We start from the raw sequence: 27104 nt of genomic DNA on the forward strand, positions 1-27104 counted from the left end.
GGAGAATGAATTCTGCATTGTAGGTAGGAGGAACCAAAATGATTATGAAGAACCTAATGCACAAGTTTTGATAAGTTAGATTGATTGTTCATTTCAGCAGCCTGCCCTTCATAACTTTATGCACAATCCAAATTACCAACATTTGAGAAAACTAGTGACACTTGGGTTTGTGTTAACACATTGTTAACAGTACTACACTGTTTGTTACATTTTTAGATACCATCAAGTTTTTAAAAGTATTGTCAAACATAAATTGATATTGTTCGTGTATTTTGCTATCAGAACAGAATAAAGCCTTGTTGAGGAAGAAATGGAATACAGTGAACTACCTTTTTATGTTTCGAACTCAAAATATGTTAAAGATTCTACAACAGATGGATGTCAGTGATACTGATGTATAGTTATCTGGGGATTACTACTGCTACCTTCTTGGAGATGGATACGAACTGGGCTTTCTCTCAAATATTGAGAACAACGTTTGGTAAAATGTTAGAACAGAGCAAAAATAAGGCTTCCTGTGAATTATGCAATGGGATATTGTCCGAATTTTCACAGCTGAATGGAAAGTGGGAAATTGACAAATGGGATAACGAATTGATCAGTGTGAGATCTAGCTTTGGAAAAATAAGTGTTATTTGCTTGAAAGTAATCGGCATAATTCAGAAACAAGTAATTATTGATTTGAGGAAAAATTTTTGCCTGATTTTTCATAGCCAAAGTGTAAAACAGATAAATAAGGCATCAAATTGAACAGATGATGTCTAGTTTGATGCAAAAATAAATAAATAAAAATAAAAAAAAACAAAAAACTACTACTTAATTTTTGATTTGAGAGGAAAATAAACAATGAATTTTTACACAGTTTTCATTGTCAAGCGAAGGGTGGAAAATGGAGAAATGGGAAATTGAATTCACCAGTGTGATGTTTACTTCTATTGACTAGTGTGAGGTTTAGTTCCACAAAGAAAAATATTTGATTGATTGAAAGTAATCAGGTACCATAATGAAGAAAAACTTAAGTAGTTGTTTGAGAGGAAATTGATGTATTACACAAACAGCTGCTGCTAGCAATGTAAATGAAGTGTCCAAAAGTTCATCTCTTCAAGGCCTGCCATTCTGCTCATAAAAAGCTACATTGGTGTTATATTTAACTGTAGAAAGTTCATCTCCTCCAGCTGTAGTCATTTTGCATAAAAAGTTGCACTGGTTTAGTATTTGATTTTTAAATTAGCTTCCTTTGAAGCATGTACTATATTCAGAAGATTTCAGTACAGAAGATGCTATGAAATCTAATGAGGTGCCGACAAGAGCATGCTTACTGATCAAAATTTGAAAATAAAAAAGAGAAGAAAAGAAAAATAGAAAAAATTTGGTCAAATGTTTTGTTAAATGACACTTCAAAAAAAAAAAAAAAAAAAAAAATAGGTTATAGAAACATTTGATGTGTTGTTGAATGATGCTCAGAACTGTGTACAGCAAATGAAGTGTGTCAGATGTTTTTGTAATCTAGTTTATTTTTTAATTTTAGAAACATCATTTCTTAAAACATTTGACTGAAATTTTTAATAAATTTTTTGTTGATTCTCCGGTGTTAAGTGAGAAATCTAGGAATATGCTCAACCAACTACATATGCTCCCATTAGGAATGCAAATACAAGATTAAACACATTAAATCCAACACAGAGACATTTAAGCTATCATTCTTCCTATGCTCCATAAGTGAGTGGAATGAGAAGCAGCCGCCAGCCGCGGTGGTCTAGCGGTTCTAGGCACTCAGTCTGGAACCGGGGGACTGCTACAGTCACAGGTTCGAATCCTGCCTCGGGCATGGATGTGTGTGATGTCCTTAGGTTAGTTAGGTTTAAGTAGTTCTAAGTTCTAGGGGACTGATGACCACAGATGTTAAGTCCCATAGTGCTCAGAGCCATTTGAACCATTTTTGAGAAGCAGCCCTAATAAGTGGTACAGTGGGAAGTGCCCTCTGCCATGCACTCAAAATGAGATGTGGGTATTGTTGGTGTAGAACTGATTCATGATAAGTTTAGTACATATTTTTAAGAAAGAAAAATGGAGACTCAAGCTGATATACTTCTGAAAGTTATAAGTGCATTTATAAATTTGTCTGCTACCTGTAGCTGAGTGGTTAGTGTGTGTGACTGCCGTGCAGCAAGCACAAGTTTATTCCCGGCCAGGTCGGAGATTTCCTCTGCTCAAGGACTGGGTGCTGTGTCATCATCATCATCATCATCATCATTGACACACAAGTCGCCCAATGTGATGTCAACTGAAAAGACTTCAGCTCGTTAGTCTAACTTCCCGAGATGTGGACTCCCAGCCTTCAGTTCCATATGATCATTTCTTTCTTTTTTTCTTTTTTTTCATTCATAAATTCATTAAAAAAATTAATTTGCTCAGGATCCTGGGTTAACATGATTTGCAGCTTCTCAGGCAACAGTGTATTAATCTTGTCACGAGCTTCCATAATGAATCTTCCATTCTGAAGTAGAATGTGTGATCCGAAAATTCCTGGCAATTTCAAACAGTATGTTGGACAAAATTCAAACCCAGGACCTCACCTTTGCGGGCAATCCTTTACTGACTGAGCTGTCCAAGTTTATGACTCAAAGCTTTACTTCTGCCAGTTCCCCTGTCCTGCTTTCCAGACTTCACAGAAGATTTTCTATATTCCTTGTGGGACTAACGCCCCAAGAAGAAACTATTGTGTCTTTGTTGAATGTGTTTCCAACTCATTGACACTTATGTCCTCGAGAGTCTTTCATGGTGGGATACCTGAATAAACTCTTCTTGGTTTACAAGCTACATCATTTCAAATAAAAAACTCGAGCTTTCAACAGCTATCTCCATCATTGTCTTCAGGAGTAAAAATTGGTCACTGCCGGGGCTGGCTTCGAATTCCGCTTATGTGGTCACAATTGCAGAATCTGAAACCAATTAAAGAGGGCCGAAGTGACACGTGCGGAATAGATGAGTTGTGCTGCTCACAGCAGCTCCAGTTCACTGCAGAACCAATGACGTCACGTGGCATGAGGGGCCAGTGCTAGGTTTGAAACTGTCGCTCCCACCTCCATATAAGTGTCAATCATCCATCTTCACTTTCGCTCAATATCCAGACCTCTCCCACATGCCCTCATAAACTTGTACCCCTGGTCTCTGTTAAAATCGTTGCTGTTCAGTCTAACCACTGCCAGTTCCTGTACGATGGTCTCTCAATATGATGACGCATGAGCCCAGACTCTCATCTTTTCAAATTGTCTTCTGTAACTATTTTCCAGACAATACTGCCCAGTTAAAGACTACATAGCTTTTCGAGATACAGAGTGTATGATGTTCCCTGTAACGGCGGGAGCGTCGGCCATAGCTCTGCATTGCCTGGAAAAGATCATAAATTCAGATTAAAATTATGAGAGTCTTGGCTGATGCATCATCATATTGGGATTCTGTTGTAAAGGAGATGGTTGAGTTTAGGTTAAAGGAAAACAATTTTAATGGGAACCAGGGGTACATACTTAATATAGGTATAGGGCAGCCTTTGGACATCACCTGACATCATTGGTCCCAAGGCAGACCAGAGCAGCTGCAAGCTCTGTAATCATGCCCATACAAGTGGAATATCATGCTAGCCCCGGCAGTCTCTAAAATTAACTCCTAAAGTTGATGGTATGGATAGCAGTGGAAAGCTGGAATGTTTTATTTGACATGATTTAGCTTGTAAACCAAGAAGAGTTTGTTCTGATTGACACAAATATTTTTCATTGTAGCCAGTGAGTACCATGCCTTTTCTAACTTAAGGACAGGAGTTTACTTTTTGGAAAGCATTTTAACCTTTCAGACCAAATCCTCCTTGAAACCCCCCCCCTCCCCCCTCTCTTTCTCTCTTTCTCTCTTTCTCTCTCTATCAATCACACCTATCACACACACACACACACACACACACACACACACACACACACAGAGTCATTTTTGTAGGCACCGAAGTCAGCTACATTATGTTGAGTGACTTTGTCTGCAACTTATGTTACATATAATTGGCTCTAGGCCATTTCTCTCAGGCCAGTATTTTCTTCACACTTGTTCCCATATAGAATCCTGTGCTGTGGTTGCAGTCGGTTGATGGACAATGTGGCTGCTTTTACAGGTAGCTCTTCCTCTGATAATGTAGGAAATACAGTGACAAAACCAAGATATGGGGCAGTGGGTGGATGTGTAAGTTGGATGTTGGAGGGCAGAAGCGTGCCACTTTGTGGTGGGTGCAAAGGATGGTGGAGATGTACATATTACTCATTTCAAGCTATGATACAAAGTGATCAAAGCTCTAGCATAGAATGTGATTCACTTGTTACTATCTTTCAGTCCATGGTGATTCTGAGTGATGGAAGAGAGTGCTGTTTTGTGTATGGTCAGCAGCTATATAAGAAGTACTGAGTGTATTTGGAGATAAGGCTTATGGTATCTGATACAGAGGAAGTAGAGAGAGAATTTTCAGCTTGTGAAGCATGTGGCGAGACCTCCAGCACACTTGAAGAAGCACCACTTGTCAATGCAAATGAAGCATCCATGAGTGGCCATGTTGTATATGAAGGATATTTCAGTATGTCATAAGTGGCAGCTGTGGAAGTTGAAATATTGCTGGCAATAATGAGAAAAAAAATTTGGAGGTTGACATCAAGGCAGATGTCATGCTGAACCATGGGTGATCAAAGTGAATGGGGAAAGAGGTGTTGAGAATTTGGAGAAATGAGGATAGTGTGATATCTCTCTCCATTTACGTCTTCTCAATAAATCTGAACCAGTTGAGGAGTTAAGGTTACTGCTAGAAAAGATTCAACAAAACCTATCAGTAGACTGGTGTAAGATACTCCCATCATAGTGCTCATAGCACAGTTTCAGCAGATATATAAAGATTCATCATTTATGCCAGTCTTGAACTCAGCAGACATTTTATGGAGGTGTAAACATGGTATGCTATAGTGAAACATTTGTAAATTAGAAATTTGAAACCTACTCATAATCTCATACTATATTGTATATTTCTTATGCAATTGCTCATCAGTATGTTCACAACTTGTTACTTTCAGAAGGTTTTGTTCTGTGATATTTATAAGATTGTTCACTTACAACTTGGTATTACCATAATCCAGCTGCATGATTTTAAAAGATTCTGTCAACAAATTAATATAAATATCTGTACTAATTGAAGTGTGTTAAAAAAGGTGAATAATTTTATTAGGAACAAAGTAATAAGCTTACACAGAAATTGATTTAATCTGCTTCAAAGCACTGCCATTGACTATCAATGTGCCTATCCCAATGTTGAATCCATAACTGGAAGAATACATGAGAGACTTCTTTTGGAAGACCATTCAGCTGTTGTTGTGGCCCTCTCATCAGGAATGATGTCAAAATGTTTTCCTTTAAGCACAGTTTTAATTTTTGTGAAGAGCCAGAAATCGTATAGTGCTAAATCTGGTGAGTAAGGTGGGTGTAAACGAATAGGAAGACTTTTTCTGGCCAGATGCTTGTGAATCAAAAGTGAGTTGTGGCATGACATGTTGGTGTGATGAAGAAGGAAGCCATTGGCCCATTTTCCTTGTTTATTTCTTCATACATTGTTTCACAAATGTTGCGGTATGCCCTTGTAAAATTTGGCATTTATGGTTGTTCCCCTCAGAACTAACTCTGGTCACACTATGCCCTAAGTATCGAAAGAAACAATGAGTATGACTTTGATATTCAGGTTTGACTGACATGCCTTTATAGGGTGAGAAGATTCACTGGTTTGAGTTCCCATTGAGAAGTTGAATTACTGTCTCAGTTTCCAATGCATAGACCCAACTCCACTTACAATTTTGGACATGAAGTCCAGACCTAAATGAAGATGATCCTTCAACTCTGTGCAAACTGACACACAATTTTCCTTTTGTTTATCACTCAAAAGTCTGGGAACATATTTGGTTAGGGTACTTCAGGTGCCACTGTCATTTCCTCCCTTTTAAGGCTCATTTTTGAATGATGCATTGGAAGAATGGCTGTTGGTAAGCCCCCGTGTCAGCTCAAATTTATCTGATTTTACCATCATGGTCATTTCTGTGCAGTGGAATCCCCCCTTATATGTAAAATGTTGCATGCCTCTTCTCAGAACATGAACTCTCAAAATTTTACAAATAAATTTCTCCTTGATTCATTATGGGTTTCTTATAACATTTGCTTCTGAAGTTAGATGAGCCTTGAAACCATAACACAGTGTGCTGCTCTTTCATTAATCTTCTCCACCCTACCTGGAGGTGCTATCAAATTAATAACTAATTTCATAAATAATTCAAATCATTCATTTCATAAATCATTCATAAATCATTTTTGTGGATACATGCACCTAGATTCTTAACAGTTGTGACAATTTCAGTGTTGACTCATGAATTATGTCCTTGAACAATGATGGGTCTTTCTGCCTGTTTATATGGAATGCATTAAATTTATGTATATTAAGGAGTAATTCGCAGTCCCTACAGCAAGTGTGAATCACCTGCTCATCTTCCTGCATTTTGCGACAGTGTTACTGAAATGTAACTTTATTACATATGTTATCATCCAGCCTCATGGGACTTTCAGTGTTATTCACCAGGCATTTTATGTATATATCACAAGAGGTGATTAACCTCCCATAGGTTACACTGAAGGCCACTTTAATGTTTCATAGTTTTATATGTTAAGAGTTGGTGTCCTGCAGCCTAATCACAAAACCAATGTTGAGTAACCTCAGATTTTGTTCATTAGGTGAGAGTGGCCAAACATCTTTTGGGAATGAGGAAACATGTTATCAATCTGGGTGTTGCTATCAACTGCCTCCTGGTTGTCATGGGTCAACAGAACAAACTTCTTAATTCACTGAATTGTGGGTGTGTATCTATAAGTACTCTCTTTCTTCCAGTGATATTTTGAAGAGTATCCATTTTCTTAAAAAAGCCGTTTTAAGTGTATAAGGTCATTCTACAGACCCCTCTCTTCAGTAATACTGTTTGCCCTTTGTACCCAATTTCTGAGGGTACCTATTATGTGTGAATAAATATAAATCCATGTGGATCAGCTTGTGATATATTGCATCCTCCAAGGTGCCGCTAGATTTATTACAAACAAAAATTCCCAAGAATGAATGATACAGCAGCTCTTCAAGCTCGATAATTCAGCTGTGGCAGTTTGTTGGTTTAAGCTACGTGCATGTCAACAGCTTAGCTGCTATTAAGAAAATTCTTTATTTTTTACTAATTTTTGTGTTCATTGAACTTCATTACGTGACAGTGTAACATAAAGCTTAAACATAAAACTGCATAGCTTTGCATTGACACTGACTGTTTTGTAGATATGATAGGGTTTTGACTTCATCCTTTGAGACCAAATTGTAATAAAATCAGTAGAAATTCAGCTGGTGATGGATTAATTTAATCATAGGATCTGAACCTTTGATTATCACTCAAACATGTGGCTACAGTGCGACTTCCATCAACACATCAGTAACTCATTATGTTTTGAACATCTGACCCTCGTTTCTGTTCCTCATCAGTTACAATTTAAACTACACTGTCACTCAGCAAATAAGTATCTCTGAGATGTGAACATCTATGAGTGTATTCACTGTAGTCCAACCATCAGTTTTAAATGAACAGATGTGTGTATTGTTACGCCAGCTGGTTGTCTCATTTGGAACATGGTTAGGAAATAAGCTATGTACAGAATCCTTGTTGATTGACAACATGAGGTATTTGACTACAAAACAATCATAATTTGTGAACATAAACTATGATCTATAATTTTACAGTAGACTGACATTATCAGTGCAGAGCTATTGTTATGAATGTAGGTGTGATAAGCATTACCTGCTTCCATAATCAAGGTCACTAACACCCACTTATATGTTGATGCTCATTTGGGAGGTAGCTGGTTCGAATTATGATGGCCGAAGAAATTTTCACCACTAGTATTTGGCCAACAAGGGAAGGAGAGTGGTGCAAGTCTTTTTATTTGATGCCAGTTTGGTGCCTTGCCCTTGTGTATTGATGAAGGCAATATGAAATGATTAGGATGACAGACCCACCCTGTCTCTGAGTGAAGAAAATCTCTACCCAGCTGGGAATCCAACCTGGGACCATGCGATCTAGAGACTCTAACTACTAGACCATGGGCTGCGGAAGTCTTACATAGTGAGGGCATGTGACACTATTGCTGGTGATCTGTCCATTTGAGGAATATGTTACGCTCAGTGACCCTGCTGGTGCTGTTTGAGAGGGGAAGACTATGTGCTGATACTGGGTTTCATACTCTCCCTTCTTGTTATCATGCAGCACAGCCATGACACCAGTCCATACACACACTTTCTTTATAATCACTCACACTAAACAAATGCACGTAAGACACAACTCTCATAAAATTCTGGAAATTATAGTAACAATAATGGTGGTGGTGGTGGTGGTGGTGGTGATAATAATAATAATAATAATAATAATAATAATAATAATAATAATTATTATTATTATTATTATTATTATTGTAATATCAAAAGCTGGCATAATTATGTAACTATTCTTAGCATTTATGCATAATAAATTTTTTTCTTCTCTGTTAAGTCTCAATATATACAAGCAACAAAAGGATGGAAAATATATAAAATAGAATTCTAGTACATTTATGAAATAGACTTGCAATGGTACTTTATATAACAGCGCACAGTGGAAACTAGTTTCCAGCAAGTTAGCGGTTTTATTTATTAATTTTTTCAACAAAGTAAAGGAGTCATTTTGATATGCACTGAATATAAAACTTTTATCCTCTGTGCTGTTGTTTGAGATTGGAGCAAAGTCACCAAGAACTTCTTATCATCTTCCAAGAACTTTATATTTTATTAAGATATCAAAGAATAAAGTGGCAAGTACATCATTGAAACCTCCTGGCAGATTAAAACTGTGTGCCAGGCTGAGACTTGAACTTGAGACCTTTGCCTTTTGCAGACACTCTGCTGACTGAGTTACCCAAACACTATTAACAACCTGTCCTCACAGCTTTACTTCTGCCAGTACCTCATCTCCTACCTTCCAAACGTTCAAGCCTTGACTTGGCACACAGTTTTAATCTGCCAGGAAGTTTCATATCAGTGCATAACTCCACTGCAGAGTGAAAATTTCATTCTGAAAACATCCCCCAGGCTGCAGTTAAACCATGTCTCCACAGTATCCTTTCTTGCAGGAGAGCTAGTCTTGCAAGTTTCACAGGAGAGCTTCTTTGTGAAACTTAAAGGTAGGATACACGAGGTACTTGTGGAAGTAAAGCTGTGAGGATGGGTCGTGAGTTGTGCTTGTGTAGCTCAGTCGGTAGAGCACTTGCCTGTGAAAGACAAAGGTCTCGAGTTTGAGTCTTGTTTGTGTGTGTGTGTGTGTGTGTGTGTGTGTGTGTGTGTGTGTGTAAAACAAATTGATAGTATGATGTGAAAAGAAATAAAAGAGACAGTAGGTTTACAGCATGCAGAATAAGTGTAAGACACTGGTGTTGCAGGTGTGATTTAACTGTAGACTTTGAATTCACCTCATAAGTTTACCAGAATTTTCTTTTGGCGCTTTGTTAGTAGATCATATCTAGGCAACATGATGAAATGTATCTTCAGTCGTGATTTATGTCAACAATGTGCAGTATACTTTTGAAGTTACATTTCGGCTGACATTGATTTCTTTCAGGTTATAGATATAAACTGTGTTGTCTCCATCAATATGAAGCAAATATGTAGTGTGTACGAGTCACTCTTAGTATACGAACTGTACTTTATCTGTTATACAGGAGACAATGACCATGTTGCTGTGGTTAAGGTCACCAAAAATGCAGCATAGTCCTCTTGTGGTGTCTTTACCAAGTAACAACCATACAAGCCTGTATGAAAGTGCAGCATGTCGGCAGCTGATGACAGAAAACTTTGATACAATTTGTAATGCAGTTTTGTCACAACGCATAATTCGAAATCCACATATCCAGCACACACTTCTTGCAGTCCTGCCCCGCCTGTCTGCTTTCAACAGGAAGAAGTTTGTCCAAGCGTAAGTAGCATCTGTTAAAAGCCATGCAGACAGCTGTCGTACCTTGTAGGAAGGCCTACTTTTTATTCCAGTTTTCAATATTCCAACCAAGTCAGTGAATTAAAATTTGAGTTGAGATGTACAATATTGTATGCTTTAATGATTTTGTTATTTTCTTCTGACACTCGACTCTCTTAAGTTGTTATGTTGATAGTGCCTAATATTAAGATGAATAAATGAAATTATATACATTTGTTTGTTAGTGTATATAAGCACCTTCATATTACTTATATAGACATGGTGATTACAAGGAAGTTGCATTTTCAAAATGCTGTAAAAATGAACTTCTCATCAGAATGATGTCAAACTTGAACATAATGTTATTGAAGAAGGGGGAAACATTTGAAAATAGAAAATAATGTAACAAATATTTCAGCTGCTGTGAACAGCAGAATATGCAAAATATGATACACAGCTGTTCCTCAGTTTGTGTCTGAAAAGCTCGACATGACTGTCTCTATGGAGGAATGTGTGCTGCTGGTAAAGCTCTTTTACAAGAACTGGGAATGTGTGCCAGTAGCTTTGTAAAAGTTCCAGACACTGAAGGGTATGAAAAAAGGTGTTGGTCTGACATTTGTCACTGGTCTGTAGAAAATAATTACAAACTTCAAAAAGACATTTTTTAATTTATTTTTCTATTTCAATGTGTAGCGCAGCAGAGGGTAGAAAACAATTAACCAGGTGTCAGTTGAAGTGTGGCCACAGTATTACAGGAGGAGTCGAACAGTGGTGTGCAAACAGGCAGTTCACAGGAATTGCCCAAACTTTGGAAAAGCCTGTGAGCACATTACATAAAATCCTACAAAACATCCTGCATTGCTGTCCACACAAAATTACCCATGTTCAGGAGTAGCTTCATGCTGTCCTGCTAGTAATAATTCCTTGCTCATGTGTAAGTGGGCAATGAATGCCCATGGAACATTTTGTGGGGAAATGAATCCATTTCTGTCTCCAAGGACATGCCAGTACACCAAATTGAGGAATGTGGCAATGGAAAATCTGCCTGCACATCAACCAGTACCACTTCATTCTGCAGAGGTAACTGGGTGGTGCAGCTTGATGGCATCGTTTATTGTAGGGCCATAATTTTCTGAGGACATGGGTCCTGAGATCGTGTTACATGTCCTGTCACGGGCAAACACTATGAAAGTCTTTTGCACCCCAATGACATTACAACCCTTCAACAGCCTGGACGCACGTGTATGCTCATTTTTATGCAAGGTGGCTCTCAGAACCTCATCTTAATCTGTTGTTAATTGTCCTGATGCCAAAAATCGCACAAAAAGCAACAATGACACCAGTTTTTAACTGTCCTCAGACCACTCACAGTGGAGTCATCTGAAAGATGCTGTATTCATTGCCCTGTTTCCAAATTTAGCTGAATTGAAGGCAAGCTTTGCACAAAGTGTTCTGTATGTGATTCCTGAGATGCTCCAATCTGTCATAGAACATGCTGTTTCTTTATTTGGGCTTGGAGCAGGATTTCAACTTGTGGCAGAAAATGATGGACAGCATACTGAATACATCTTATGCCAGACTCATGATAGTTAAAAACCAATTCAACTGTTGGCTTCTATGTGGTTTATTGGACAATTAAAAATCGATTTAATTATTGCTTTTTATGCAGTTTTAGCCCTAAGGACAGTTGAAAACTGATATCATTGTTGCTTTTTGTGTGAATTTTGGTGTCAGGACAATTAAAAACATATTCTTCCCATCTGATGCGGTAGTACTTTGCCATAGTGATGGGCTTACCTAACAGTGCCACTACTGTTGAATGCTAGACTTTCGCGGTCTTGCACATTTGTACAGTATGGTTGGTTTAAAGTGCAACTCCCATCATAGTTGTCATACTGTGATTAATCTGTTATTTGTAGCTGAACCCTTTTACATTATGATGCTTACAGTGCCATCTAGCATGAAAATTTTCCTTAAATTTCCCCTTCTTCGATAATATTCCATTCAAACTTGACATTGTTCTGAACAGCAGTTCGTTTTTTGCAGTGTTTTGAAACTGAACTTTGTTATAATCACTGTGTATATTAAAGAGAATCTCTGTATTTATAGTATGTTATATTAAACTGAGTGTTTGATTTTTGTGTGAATCTCTGTGTTTAGAAATAGATTGGAAGTTGGGACAATATAAAATGTTAAAACAGGCAGGTGAAAAGGGTCTGTAAATAGCAAAAATATGCAACAAAGTGTAATACAGAAAAATCTTATGCTGTGCTTGTTTATTTACTAGAGTGCATGTTAAGATAATCACAAAAACTGCATATTCATGTTAATATCAAGTTATATTGTGTTTTTAAATTAAATTTAAAGTTTTGAATCAAATTGTAATTGTACTTAAAAACAAAAAAAAAAGAAGAATGTGTTTCTTGAGAGAATATGCATTACAGTGCTGTAGTGGCTAATCAGATGTACATGACAACCAAATGCTTTTTTATATTTTCTGGAGTCATGTTGATTCTCATGTCAGGTAATACATTTTTCATCTGAAAAAAAAAGAAAAAAAGGAGCTCTCAACATCTACAGAGGTATTGGAGCAAACTTAAAACACTTAACTATTGCAAGGCACATTTTTACTGCAACAGGACTGTCACATTGTAGAATTTTTGATATGTTTCTGACAATAGAAATTCCAGGTTGGAATATCAACACTGTAGGAAAAGATAGACTGCTACTTAATATAGAGATGGCGCATTAAGTTGCAGGCAGGCACAATTAAAAGGCACTTACACATAAGCTTTCAGCCACAGCCTTTGCAAAAAAAATAAACACACACTGTACATTCACTTAAACAAGCACACCTCACATACTCGTGACTGCTAGCTCTGGTAGCTCTGGCCTGAATGCCTCTGGTCTGAGTTGCCAGAGTTGGTGGTTATGTGTGCATTAGGTGTGCTCACTTATGTAAATGAATAGTGTGTGTCTGTCTTTCTGCGGCCAAAAGCTTGTGTGTAAGTGTCTTTTAATTACACCTGCCTGCAACTTAACATGTCATCTTTGCAGTAAGGAGCAATCTATCTTTTCCACTTTGTTGATGTGGTTCTAACTTTGTCAAGATCAGGATTTTTTGAAAACACTGTTTTACACTTTTCCATAACTAAAGAAACTCATTTCCCTGGCAAATCCTTGAATCTTTGCACTGCATCAGTCAACATTTTCACTGACTGCATCAAAGGCTGCCCTATTTCTTGAAACTGGATAATCAGTTGTGGCAGGAAACCAGATTCTGCTGCAGTGAAAGTTAAACAATTTCTTACTTTTGAAGATTTGAGAAATTTCTTTGCTGCTGCAGTTGAAGATGCTTCATCCCCTGGAGCAATGACCACCTTAGTTCATCATCATCATCATCTTCTTCTTCTTGTTGCTGTTCTTCTTCTTATGGCATTAGAACCCTGCATGAGTCTTGGCCTCTTCAATGAGTTTTCTTCATTCTGCCATCTCTAGTGCACTTCTGCACGGTCCTCTAACTCTGAGAGAGTTTATATATTGTTCCACGTTGTCTGTCTACAGCTTTCATGACTTTTCTCTCTGTTTTCTTTGATCTCAGAAGATTTGGTCAAAGCCATGGATGAAAAGATTCATGAATACCAGCGATCACAATTTCAACTTTAGCATTGGAATTTCCAGATGTGAGTTGAACAACTTTGCACAAAATTGTCTCTGCAAAGTTGCAGTTTTGAAAATGGTGCGCATGTTGGTTTCCCAGGCGGCATACTGGGAAACACAAAACGGAAACAATGACTTGTTCTTGTGGTTTTTTGGACCAATATCATAAGAAGGTTATCATCACTGGGGATAAAAGGTAGTGTTTCTCACTTGACCCCTGAATCTAAAAACATCATCAGTCTGGAATGGTATCACATGACATCACCAGTCAAAGTCAAGACCAGACAGACAAACTCATCACACAAGTTTATGTCAACCATGTTTTGGGATAGATATGGAGTCTCATTAGTTGTCTTTATGCACCAATGGATTACAATAAATACAACTACTTAGTGCATTACCCGGACTAAACTTCAATGTATAATGTAGAATAAACAATGTTGTCTTCTGATGTCTGGAGTTTTGTCGCTGTTTGACAATGCCAGATCCCATTCTACTGTTCACATCCGAAGTCTGATCAGATCTTTTGGATGGGAACGAACTATCCATGCACCGTACAGTCCAAAGCGATTTTTGGTAGTTCTGCTACCTAAAGGAGTTCCTCAGTGGCAAGCGCTTCGCAAAAGATTATGAGTTGAAAGAAGCAATTAAGACTGGTTATCCTCAAAGGTAACAGGCATCCATGGCTTAGAGATACAAAAGTTTATGACATATGTTTTAACAAATGTAGAAACTATGTATTAAGATAGAGAAACATGTAAGAAATTAAATAAAATCAGATTTTTTGAAAAACCTGTGATAGTTTATGTTATATAAGAAATCAGACCTTACTTTCTGAATAACCCTCGTAATTTGTCCCGGTGCTCTTTTGAAAGATGCTGGAATTATGTTGCACTCTTGGCATAGAAATGTTACTGTGTGTTCATACATGTAAGTTCTAAGTGTTACGGCATGATCCTTAGCAGCTTCAGTACTTCCATTTATGTAACAAATGAACTGGTGAAAAGGCAGCTGTGTTCATATTAAAGAAAGGTTATAAACTGCCCTCCAGTCTTCTTATAGTCAGTTTCTATGTTTTACCAGTTCTTTACACCCCCCCCCCCCCTTCCCATACCCGTCTCCACACACACACACACACACACACACACACACACACACACGCACTCTCCTCATCTGTTATGTCCATTTTGTGTGAGCACTTAAAATGTCTTCTTATGCCTGATAGAACTTGAATTGTAAAGAGTATTTGCTGCCTCTCATATTTTTATAGTTTGAGCTTTTTATGCCATATGTCTCTGCCATTTTTTCCATTTGGTTTCCTCTGATGTGCTGTTCCTTCAGCTCATCGTTCATGAAAACTCTGAAGGTATCGTTAGAGGATTTGTGTTGCCATTGATATTACTCTTTCAGTTGCATATTGGACTTTTCCCCATAAGTATTTTCATTTTCTAATTGCCAGCAGATTTCAATTTATTACATAAATTTTCTGTGTGACAGATCTGTCCTGATTAGAATGTTGATATATTTGCTCACTCCTTAGATATGATAGAAAATTTTGTAGTCCACAGCTACGCATTTAGACAGAATTCAGCATCTGTTATAGCTTTATGTTTTCTGTTTTCAGACATTTGAACAAAACAATGTTGTTTCTGCTTGGAAGTCTTCGAACTCGTGAGAAAGACCGTAGTGCTGCCTTTACAACAGTTGGACTAATTGCAGTGGCTGTTCAGGAAGATATACAGAGTTACCTGCCAAAAATAATGGATGTTATTCGTGCTTCTCTACCGTCAAAGGTAAATTTAGGCACCAGTGTGTATAATTATTCAAGCTTTTTCCATTTACGTTGTATAATTTTTTGTGGAGAGATGTGATTTTGCTGGTACTATAAAATTGGAAGCAGAGATACATCAATGCCATCTCTCTTGCACACAACAAGATAGACATCACAGATAGAGTAATATGGGGATATTTTCCTCAGTGAAGATGATATACTACTTGGAATTAAAAGCTTTACTTTTCAGTCTCCTGACTTTACTGTAGTTGTGGGATGGAAGTTTTAAGGAGAAAGGGGTTGGGAAGAATCAGTTAAAAATTAGAGCAATGTGAATGATAAGCAGTGGGTTCCTATAATAACAGGCGTAGGTGAATATAAATTTTGGAAATAGAACTGTTCTGTTACAAGGTGGTCGTGCTCATGGAAAGTACAGTTACGTATTGCATGATACATGACATACAAGGACTTATGTGGCAAGCAAATTATCTTTCTTTGTTGCTGAAGTGGCTGTTGTTTGTCTCTGTTGACTGTGTTTTCACACAAGACCAGGATTCAAGTCTCAAGCAAATTATATTTCCATGTTGGGGAAATGGCTGTTAGTCTTCTCTGCTGATTGTCTTTTTACAAAATGTATTCATTTTAATAAATCACCATCATCCTGCATATGATAGGTGCTAAATTAGAGGAAAGGTCTCTGTAAGTTTTGAAAAATATTTGGTTAACATAATGTAGAAATTGGGCATATTGCCATTTCAAAACTACAGTCAGGTTGCAGCACGTCATCCAGCGAGACAATCACAATGCAACATTGGTAGCACCACAACTCATGACACTGCTCCTTCTCCTGGAGAGATAGTGATCCACTGTTGTAGAAGTTCTTGTTGGAGCTCACTACAGTGCCCTGGATCTACATCTTGTCAGCCACCCTCTGTATGGCACCACTGGCAGGTCTTTGCATTCTGGTTATGTTCCCACAACCTCTTCACAGTAATGAGCATTGAAGGTAGCCCTTCCTGTCGAAGCTTCAAAATTGCTGACAGAATCTTCAGCTTTCTTGAGTCTTCCATCATCTATCTGCACATGAGTAGGGATTCATGCAGAGAGAAGGGATGACATCTCTGCACTTTTGTATTCCTGATGAAATGTAATAATCCTTGACTTAATATGTCATGTCCGAAAAGTTTCAAAGGATACAGTATGGCTTCAATTAATGCTTTAGTAACTTTTCAGATAGTACCATTTTTCACATAAACAGGAAAATCCATACCAAGCCTCCTGGGCTGTATCTCTCTGTCTGGTGCTTGGCATTACAGCACACTCGGTCTTTCTCCTGGGCATCAGAGCATATCTGCCAATGTCTTATTAAAGTGTTCTGTGAGGATATTTGTCTATGAGTGTCAGGTATTTGTCATCCTGTGGGTGATGTCATGACCCACCTTTTATCCTAGTCTCAACCAGCAAACTTTAACACAATCAGAAATCATCCCATAGGGTGCTCAGTGCTTCAGAATGATGTCTTATACAATTTTGCAATTTCTCGAGCTCCAGCAGTTGGCACAGCTTTGTTGCCAGGATAACAGGTGAAATATTGCGGTGTGTCATCCATCAATTCAGGTTCGGTGACTTCAGGGACATCCTCGAGAGCGGACGGTGGAATAGTGATGTTTCAGGCAAGGCTGTACCAGATGTCCCTGAGGTAATTGCAGCACATGCCTCCATTGTTGACATCCTTATAGTGGCTCTTATAGTGTCTAGTGTCCCAGTAGTGACATGGGCAGTGATGCCTGCATCAGATTCTGTCTAGAATCTTCACCAATCCCTGGTGACCAGATGTTGGAGCATCATGGAAATACTTCAGGGTAGCTGACTGTAGCTGTGATGGTATGATGAACACCAATTAGTGCCCTGTTGGATCATAGTTCCTGATGTATAAAGTTACATTTACTTGTTGGAATTCTCCTTTGTTCAGTGTTCAGCAGCTGAGATTTCGTCTATTCTACTGATTTCCACCAAAAGATTCCATGAAAGGCTGTCTGCGTCCTTGTGTTTCTGTCTGCTTTTGTGTATGATTGTGATGTTGTACTCCTTAAGTGCCATTGCCCATCTTGCCAATATACCCGATGGCTTGTTCAGGCTATTCAGCCAGCATACAGAATGGAGGCCTATCAACAATAGTGAATGGTTTGCGAAGTAAATACAGCCAGAATTTGTTGATGGCTTAAACACCTGCAAGGAACTCTTTCTTGGTTGTAGAGTAGTTCATTTCGAACTTGGAGAGTACTCTTGGAAGCATAAGTTAACAATTGTCCAAGTCTGCAAAATAGGTATTAGTAGCTTCAATCACCTCCTCATTTGAATAAAATCTTTGTCCCGCCAGCCATTTCTTCAAATTGGGGAACAAATAGTAGTCTGGAGAATAGAGGGGATGTGAAATGAGTTGAAATCCTATTTCCATTAGTTTTGTGACCACAACTGCTGAGGTGTGTGCTGGCGCATTGTCATGATGGAAAAGGACTTTTTTGCGGTCCAATCGCCGGTTTTCTCTTGCAGCTCGGTTTTCAAACAGTCCAAAATGATGAATAATATGCACCTGTAATAGTTTTACCCTTTTCCAGATAGTCGATCAGGATTATCCCTTGCAAATCCCAAAAGACAATCGCCATAACCTTTCCAGCTGAAGGACTGGTCTTCACCTTTTTTGGTGCAGATTCTCCCTTGGTAACCCATTGTTTAGATTGTTGTTTGGCCTCAGGAGTATAGTAATGTATCCACGTTTCATCCACAGTGATGAAATGACACTTAAATTCCTGCAGATTCTTCCTGAACAGGTGCAAACCATCCCTGCAACACTTCACATGATTCCGTTTTTGGTCAAGCGTGAGCAATCGCGGAACCCATCTTGCGGATAGCTTTCTCATGTCCAAATGTTTATGCAAAATATTATATACCCGTTCGTCCGAGATGCCCCCCACAGCACTACCAATCTCACGAACTTTAACTCTTCTGTCATCCATCACCATATCATGGATTTTATCAATGATTTCTGGAGTTGTAACCTCCACAGGGCGTCCAGAACGTTAAGAATCACTTGTGCCCATATGGCCCCTCCGAAAATTTTGAAACAACTTATAAACTGTTCTAATCAAAGATGCAGAGTCACTGTAATGTTCATCAAGCTTCTCATTAGTCTCCTGAAGCATTTTGTGTTTCATAAAGTAATGTTTAACCACCACACAAAATTCTTTTCCATCCATTTTTTGACAATCACTCGACTTCCTTGATTCACACGAATGCCAAACACAAAGAAATGAACCAATATGGCTTAAACTTGGTGTGTGTTCTTTCCAAAGATGCTACTAACTAAACATAATCTCGATACACGCCGGTGGTGCCATCTCTCAGACTTCGCATGGACTATTCAAATGCCCCTCTTATTTATTTGGTGATAAAGTGGCACTTTTTTGGATTCAGGTTAAGGCCAGCAATCTGAACACACTTCAACACAGTTGTCAGGGGGCTTAGATATTCTTCAAATGTCTTCAAAAAATGACAGTGCCAACCAGATAAAAAAGACGCATTGTCCATTTAAGGTGTTGAAGCAGATTGTCCATCATATATTCAGATGTGGCTGGAGTGTTACACAGTCAAAACAGCATAACGTAAACACATACAAGACATCAGGCTATGAAGGCAGTCTTTTCCTGGTAAGCGTCATCAAGCTCAGTTTGATGGTAAATTGTCTGCATGTCCATTATTGAGAAGTACTTTGCTCCTTTCAACCAGTCTAGGGCGTCATCAATGTCCTACGTGGATAGACATCTTTTGTTTTGATTTTTTAGCCAATGCAGAAATATCATGTGCCATCTTTCTGCTTCACAAGCATCACAGGAAAGGAGAGAAACAAGGACTCTAAAGGTTCAGTGATGTCCTCCTTCAGCATCTTCTTCACTTCGTGCCAGATTATTTGTCATTCAGCTGGCAACACACTATATTAGTGCTGACTAATTGATGGGTGATCCCTAGTGTTGATATGGTGTTTTGCCATGGACTGCTTGGTCTGTCTTTTCTGTGCTTTGGGTTTGAAAATACCTGAAAATTGATGCAGTATGACTATCAGTTGCCGACGTTGTTCCTTGGTCAGGCCAGACCTTGTTAGCTGTTCAATAGTAGCTTCCTCCCCTGCGTTACATACAGTGGTAGGATGACAATAAGCTGCCCTTCCAGGACTAGTTCAGCTGTTCCTCCTATGCACATACCTTTAGGGTTGAATTGTGGCTGCTCACAATGATTAGTGATTCAAAATTCTCCTTGACCACCTACAGTGTTTATGATCATCACTAGTGTGTAGGTTTCTTTTGTCAACCCAAGTAGCTTTTTGCAATCAACAAAAGCTTCACAATTTAACTGATTTGTGTCTAGAACTTGTCTCTGTGATGATGGTGAATTATTATAATCTTCAGCAGCAAACATCTGCGTTGAGTAATCTTCGTTGTGTATGCTTGTCACAATAGCCTCTTCGACCTGGAGCTCTCGTCCTTGTGATGCCTGCAAGAAATCCCGTCTGAGATTACAATCTGTTAAAATGACAAATTCAAAGTGCTGTGTCCTGTCATTGATAGTGATTCTTGCTATTCATGTTTCTGCTGGCGAGACGTATTTGTCATATTCAGCACAATTTTTTTTCATATCAAGGAACATAGTCTTCTTTATCTGACCATGATAAGCATCTGACTTTATAGAAAAAGAAGCTCCTAAGATGACTAACATGTGGATGGATTGTCCATCAATGATGACATCACTGAGATTTCTTGATATCTTGGTGACTGTCGTCCATGGAGGATTTTCATCTGTGGCAGCCTCACCTCTATAGTTGGTCTCCTTGCTTAATTTTCCTAAATTTGGTGGCTGAACAAGCAGCTGGTAACTCCATTTGGCAGTGGGAAATGGCTTGGATTGTTGGGGAACAACTTCATCCAGGGTTCAGCGATGAGCTTCACCTCACAGGTCAACTATAATTCAATTTTGTCATATGATGACATGGTTGGAGGCCATGGCTGTTATTTGAAGACAAATGTTATTGGTGTTGAGACAGCAACCAGCCACAAATTTATTTTCAGTTTCATTATTCAAAGGGTTCTGTTACCAGTTTCGAATCGTTATGATTCATCTTCAGATGGTTCATGCTTTCATTACAATGTTTTTTTTCAGAGATTAATTGTCCTAAAATATAAATAATACATAATTATACACATGCCACATCGATGGTTGTGTTATAGATTTTCATTGGATGTGAGTTATGTGAAATGTCGGTTTGGAGTGTTTGTTTTCATTACATTCGTACAACAGATGTGAATACATTTCCACTGCATTCTTATTGTTGCACATGTAAATTTTTCTTGCTGAACACTTTAGGTTTGTCACAGAAAAGATTTCTAGCAAACACCACATGTTTTGATACAATACAAAGTTTGAAATGCAACTCATAGCATGCCAGTCAGCGAAACTAAGCACTATGCTACACTGCTAGCATCACAACTAGTGGCAATATTGGTGAAGTGAGTCGAGGTCTTGCTGGTTGTTGAACAAGTCAGACAGAAAGGTTAGCCAAAGCACTTGTTTGAAATCTGCTTCCTATTCTCGCATGAACAGCCATGGTAAGTGAGAATTGTATTCTTGTAGATGTCTTGCCATTCTAGAAACTGAACAATACAGAATATAAATTCTTCACTGTCACTCTTCTTTCAGCCTTTTGTCATACAAAGATGTGGAGATATTTGTTGTACTTGACATAAAAGATGAAAATATTCACTTGCATCCCCTGACTATAGTATTTCTAGGAAGTGACTAGTTTTCAGCACAAAAATGCACATTTTACATCAGTTCTTGCTGCTAGATTACTTTCATGACTAGTTTTCAACACAAATATGTGCATTTTACATCAGGTTTTGCTGCTAGATTCATTTCAGAAGTGAAAGAAATAGCAGCTTTCATTCCACACAGGCAAAATATATTCCTACTGTCAAATTCCCTTCCTCAGCCATGAGGCATATGTCATACTGATGTCTTATGTGATTTGGATATGGATATCTTTTTACCGTAGAAAATTTTGCAGTTTTTTAGTGCACCTGTTCCCTGATTCATTGAATCTCTCATTATATATCTGATGCATTAAATTTGATTACATAGATTCAGTTTCAAAATAAATTCTAAGACTTGTCTTTCATTAGTGACTAGATACTTACAGGTTCAGCAGACATTATTTTATGGCTTCATTTCACTATTTTTTCTTCTTTATATTTTTAATTGTCATTTGAAGTGGTCGGAGTTTCCAATTTTGTGCTGTACATAAGACAGGATCTTGTTTCTTACCTTTTTATCAGCGTAAAAAACTTCTTTCTGAACTGTCAATAAGGAATCAATGTCTTTATGAATATTATTTTTGTGTCTTGTATAGTGATTGCGCAAGCCATAGTGTAGCTGAAACTGATTTGAAAGGTTTCTGTTGTTATCAAGAAAAACAATTAATGAGTTAATGTCAATGTAAGTATTCCAAGATTCTTAAAGAGAGCTGTGCTAATGTGGTTTTAACAGTTTTGCACAATGCTTTTACTCCTTGCATTTGCTAAGTTAACACATATTTTGCCTTTAGGTATACTGCACAAGAAGACAATCCCAAAAACAGCAGAAGCAAAAGAAAAAGAACAACATTTTTTCTCTTTAGGTTAACACAATGAGAGACACTTCTAAACGCAAAACATGCTGGACTGAACTACTTAATTAAATTATATATGTACTGACTCTTTTAACTCCTTATCCCTTCTGACCACCAAAGAATTTTGTAAATAGTGTTTTCCTTAAAATATGAGTGTTAAGGACTACTTCTGGTAAAAGGTAATCATTCTAAGCCATTTTTGCTTGTTTGAAATGGCATGATATGAGTCTTTGTGAGATTCAGATTTTATCTGTTTGCTGTGTACTAGTTCAATCTGAGCTGTATCTGGTAAGACTGAGTTTCTGGCATTTCATTATTATGCTTGGTTGAGCTGTTGGTCTCCAAGGACAGACACAGCTAATGATTATCTCCTTATTTTAGGTTATCAAAAGCAAATGATGATCTGTAAGAAAGATTCATTTGCATGACAGGCTCAAGGTGGTTGAGTGAGATTCTAGTATTGATTGTTTTGGTGTTTCCATTGTTTAACTGGTCACCTGTATGTCCCAAATTAACCTCGAGATTTGTCTTTTTGGCTGATATAAATTGCTTTTAATTCTGTATCAGCCACTACAGTTGTGTTAGCTGTATGCTATATGCTTGTCCAATTATATCTAGTTTACATGTCAGATTAAAAATAAAAACTCTTTTAAAAAATGAAAACTTTTTTCTGATATGGGACATAAATGTGAACAAAATACACACACAGCTTTATGTGTATTAGACTATGAGGAGAGAGAATATGGAAGAATATGGAACGGGTTTATGAACTCCTGAAATAATTGCATAATGTATTCTTCTTAATAATTTGCCACTTGTTAATTTTTCTCTATTAAGTGCAATGTGTTCTTCAGACTTTTTTGTAAGGTAGTGTGCTTGCTTGCTTCCAGGATACACCAAGTAAAAAGCGAGCAGCCACCTTGGAACCAGCAGTATTTGTGTGTATCACTCTCCTGGGACATGCAGTTGGGTTGATGATACGACAGGATGTGAAAGATCTTCTGGAACCAATGTTGGCCACAGGTCTCAGCCCAGCATTGACAATGGCTCTGAGAGAGCTTGCAGCAAATATACCACAATTGAAAAGGGATATTTCAGAAGGCAAGTCTTTGTACATCACAATCTCTATTTACAATATTACGAAAAGGATAGATTGCTACTTACCATATAGCTGAGATGTTGAGTCACATATAGGCAGAACAAAAAGACTGTTAGACAAATTAGCTTTTGGCCAAAAACACCTTCCTCCGTGACCACGCTCTCTGGCTGCCGAGGCTAGACTGCGAGCAACTGCACATGATGGGAAAGCAGTCTGGGTGGTGGGGGTAAGGAGGAGACTGGGGCGGGGGGGGGGGGGGGGGGGGGAGGAATAGCAGAGAAGGGGTGGGGGACGATAATGTGCTGCTTGTGGGAGCATACATGGATGAGGCGGAGAGAGGTTAGGGCAGCTAGGTGCAGTCAGTCTAACCTCCTGACTGCTCACAGTCTGGCCTCGGCAGTCAGAGAGAGTGGTCAAATGTGTGTGAGTTGTGTTTGTGTGATTGTGTGTTTGTGATTGTCTGATTTGGAGGAAGGCCTTTCTGGCCAAGACCTAACTTGTTTGACAGTCTTTCTGTTGTGCCTATTGTGTCATAATACATCTGCTATATGGTGAATCTTTTTCATAATATTACATAATTGGATAGACAAAAAAACCTACTCACCAAGTGGTGCCAGGAGAATGCACATATACGAAAAGAGGTTTTACTTGTGCTAGCTTTTGGAGCCAGTGGCTCATTCTTCTGGCTGAGTGGTTGAAGGGGAGGGAAGATGGGTGAAGGAAAAGGACTGGACAGGTTTGGGAAAAGGGGTAAAGTTCAGAAAAGTCACCCAGAACCCTGCATCAGGTGACACTTACCAGATGAGATGAGAAGGAAAGACTTTTGATAATATTGGCCATTTTTATATCCTAATTTTCCATTGTTTGACTATCTTTGTGTATTTTTACCATGAATGCAATACTGTGTAGAAACTGATGCCAGAGTGTTCTTTAGCTAACATAATTAAATAGACAAATGGAAAACTCATTAACAAGTTTCCTTATTACCAACCTCGGTTGCTTAAAGTGCAACTAGTTGATATTGATTTCATACTATATATTAGCCTCAGCACAGGAGAGATCAGTAATGGCTGTCTATATTCTCTATTTCACAATTTCTGTACCTTGTACAAGATTTGTTTAGACATTAGCCATGGAGAAACACTACAGAGAAAAATCTATTTTTTGTTATATATTACAGTCTCAGGTCACCCTCAGGTGATTTGAATATATTACATAGTAACTCTTCAGCTGCACAGCCAGAGGAGACACCCAAAATATGGTGTATCCAAGTCATTTGGTGATTACCTGGTAATAAGATGAAAATAGTAATTCTACCATACGTGTGATCTGAGGCTGTATTATACAGTAAAAAATTACTAGGCAGTCAGTGTATTTCCATAAGACAGTGCACATTTAGTCTGTGTAAAAATCTAGTACGTTTATCCATTGTGCAGGAAAAGTGTTATTATCAAACGAGAAAGTGCTGGAAGATAGACACAATAAAAAACACACAAACACACACACACAAATTTCAAGCTTTCGCAACCCACGTTTGCTTCATCAGGAAAGAGGGAAGGAGAGGGAAAGATGAAAGGATGTGGGTTTTAAGGGAGAGGGTAAGGAGTCATTCCAGTCCCTGGAGCGGAAAGACTTACCTTAGGGGGAAAAAGGGACAGGTATACATTCGCACACACACACATATCCATCCGGAGGTCCACCTCTGTTTCAGTGGTTTCCTTCTTGACGAGACTCCAAATTCCAGACACACATATTATCTTAGTTTACTACACAACTGATACAAAATTTGACATAGTGATCATTTTCTTCATTATGTGACAATATTTTGACTGTATGAAAAGGATAGATTGCTACTCAGTACATAGAGGAGGGGTTGAGTCGCAGACAGGCCCAATGAAAAGGCTGCTAAACTTTTAAGCTTTCAGACAGAAAATTCTTTCTTCGATCTCTGGCCTCTGGGGCCTGACTGTGAACCATTGTGAAAGGGGGGATTGTTGCTGAAGATGAGTAATTTGATGGTCAGGCCATTGGAATGGATTCCATGAGATAGGCAGCAACACAGGAACAGTATATGGGTCTGGGTTCTGGCCATGGACAGGGAAACATTTCTTCGTTGGCGCACATGGAAGTAGTAAGGGTCCATAGAGAAGAACAAAAAGAGCATAAAAATATGTTGGGGGGGGGGGGGGGAAATTGCAAAAGGATGAAACAGATTAAGTAAAGTGAAAAAAGAAATAGGTCAAAACCTGAGGGAAGAGGGCCAATAGCGAAACATGAAAATGAAGTGGGGAAAGGAGGGGGGGAGGGATAGGAAGTAGGAGATAAGAGATTGGGCTGGGGGCTCAGCTGCGGGGTTCGACAAAATACGTGTAGCAAAGGAAGGTATGGAAAATAACACAAAGTTATGCGAGGTTGTTGGAGAAAGTGTGATCAATTTGCAGGTCCAGAATAATGATCTTAGTAGGAAGAATGTGGGACACGAGATGCTGCATCAACAATACAAGTGTTCACATAGCTGTGTGGTGTACATGGACAAGACCGTTGATACAGTGGGGCTCAGAAGTCAAAGAATGTGTGGTAGGGAAGGTGACAGTAAAACAAAGGAAAGTGGCAGTAAAACAAAGGAAAGATGAGAAAAAGAAGTACAGACATTGGGTAAAGTATCACTTTAGGGAATAGTGATGAAGGGAAACAGCACTGGATAGTGGATTAGAAGGAAAGCCAGTGGCAAAATCAAACAATGGAAAGTCCAGGATGGAGTAACAACAATATGAAAAGGTTAGATTGTTACTCACCACATAATGGAGATGCCGAGTTGCAGACAGACATAATGAAAATACTGCTAAACATTTAAGTTTTCAGACAAAAAAAGTCCTTAAGAAAACACACACACACACACACACACACACACACACACACACACAAGGTGACAGTCAGCAGCTACTGAGTCCGGATTGTTAACCAGTCACATATGGGGCCCCAGAGGCTGGAGGCAGTAGCCATTTGTATGTTGTGCTTGTACTATGTCAGCCCTTTTCCTATTGAGGTTAATAGTTCCCCAGTCCTTAGGAAGACATTAAACAGTCTATTGTTAAATTTGTCACTCCATTACCTGATGATTATGACATCTTTCCATCCCTCACCTGAAATTTCCTGACCCCATTATTGGTGCTCAGATCTCATGATAATTGATTTATTACTGTGTTTATCCATTTATTTGCACACTGAAATTCTATCATTTAATTGCAGGATTGCTAAGGATGCTATCACAGGTACTCATGCAAATGCCACTTAGACATCCTGGTATGCCACGGCATTTACCATCGCCTGGATTTGCAGTTGTACCACTCTCTCTGCATGCCCAAGAGGTACCAGATGTACCAAGCATTGTATTAGCCCTCAGAACTTTGGGCAGTTTCAACTTCGATGGTAGGAAGTTACACAATTTGTTTAACATTCAATGATTTTAGAATTTTTCTCTTGCTCATATGGTCATTAACAAATAATTGGGCACTTGCTGCAATTGTATTTGTGCCTTAATGTGTTCTGAATTGCAAACATTTGTTAAGTTTCTTGAACTTATTTCATATGTAAAGGGTTGTTTGTCTGCCACTGCTGACCCTAAAGAGGTTCTCTCTATATTGTGGCATCTGAAAACCAGAAGTTAAGGCCACCAAGAAATTGTAATATGTGCAGAATTCCATCTGTTGCAATGAGGATGAGAAGAGTGGCATAAATTGAATAAAAAAGGAAGGAAATAAAGGATGTAAC

General features: G+C 38.4%; 1 protein-coding gene across 2 annotated transcripts in view; it reads left to right on the forward strand.

The window, feature by feature from the left end:
• Positions 1–27104, forward strand: part of LOC126161801 (serine/threonine-protein kinase mTOR) — a 276188-nt gene that overhangs the window by 41396 nt on the left and 207688 nt on the right. For both annotated transcript variants that reach the window (XM_049917889.1, XM_049917890.1), the window contains exons 7-10: positions 9838–10091; positions 15373–15541; positions 23125–23335; positions 26583–26762. In XM_049917889.1, the coding sequence (XP_049773846.1) occupies positions 9838–10091; positions 15373–15541; positions 23125–23335; positions 26583–26762 (814 nt within the window). The remainder of the gene's footprint in view (positions 1–9837; positions 10092–15372; positions 15542–23124; positions 23336–26582; positions 26763–27104) is intronic.

The sequence above is a fragment of the Schistocerca cancellata genome, chromosome 2 (assembly GCF_023864275.1).
Source record: "Schistocerca cancellata isolate TAMUIC-IGC-003103 chromosome 2, iqSchCanc2.1, whole genome shotgun sequence".
Lineage (NCBI taxonomy): Eukaryota > Metazoa > Arthropoda > Insecta > Orthoptera > Acrididae > Schistocerca > Schistocerca cancellata.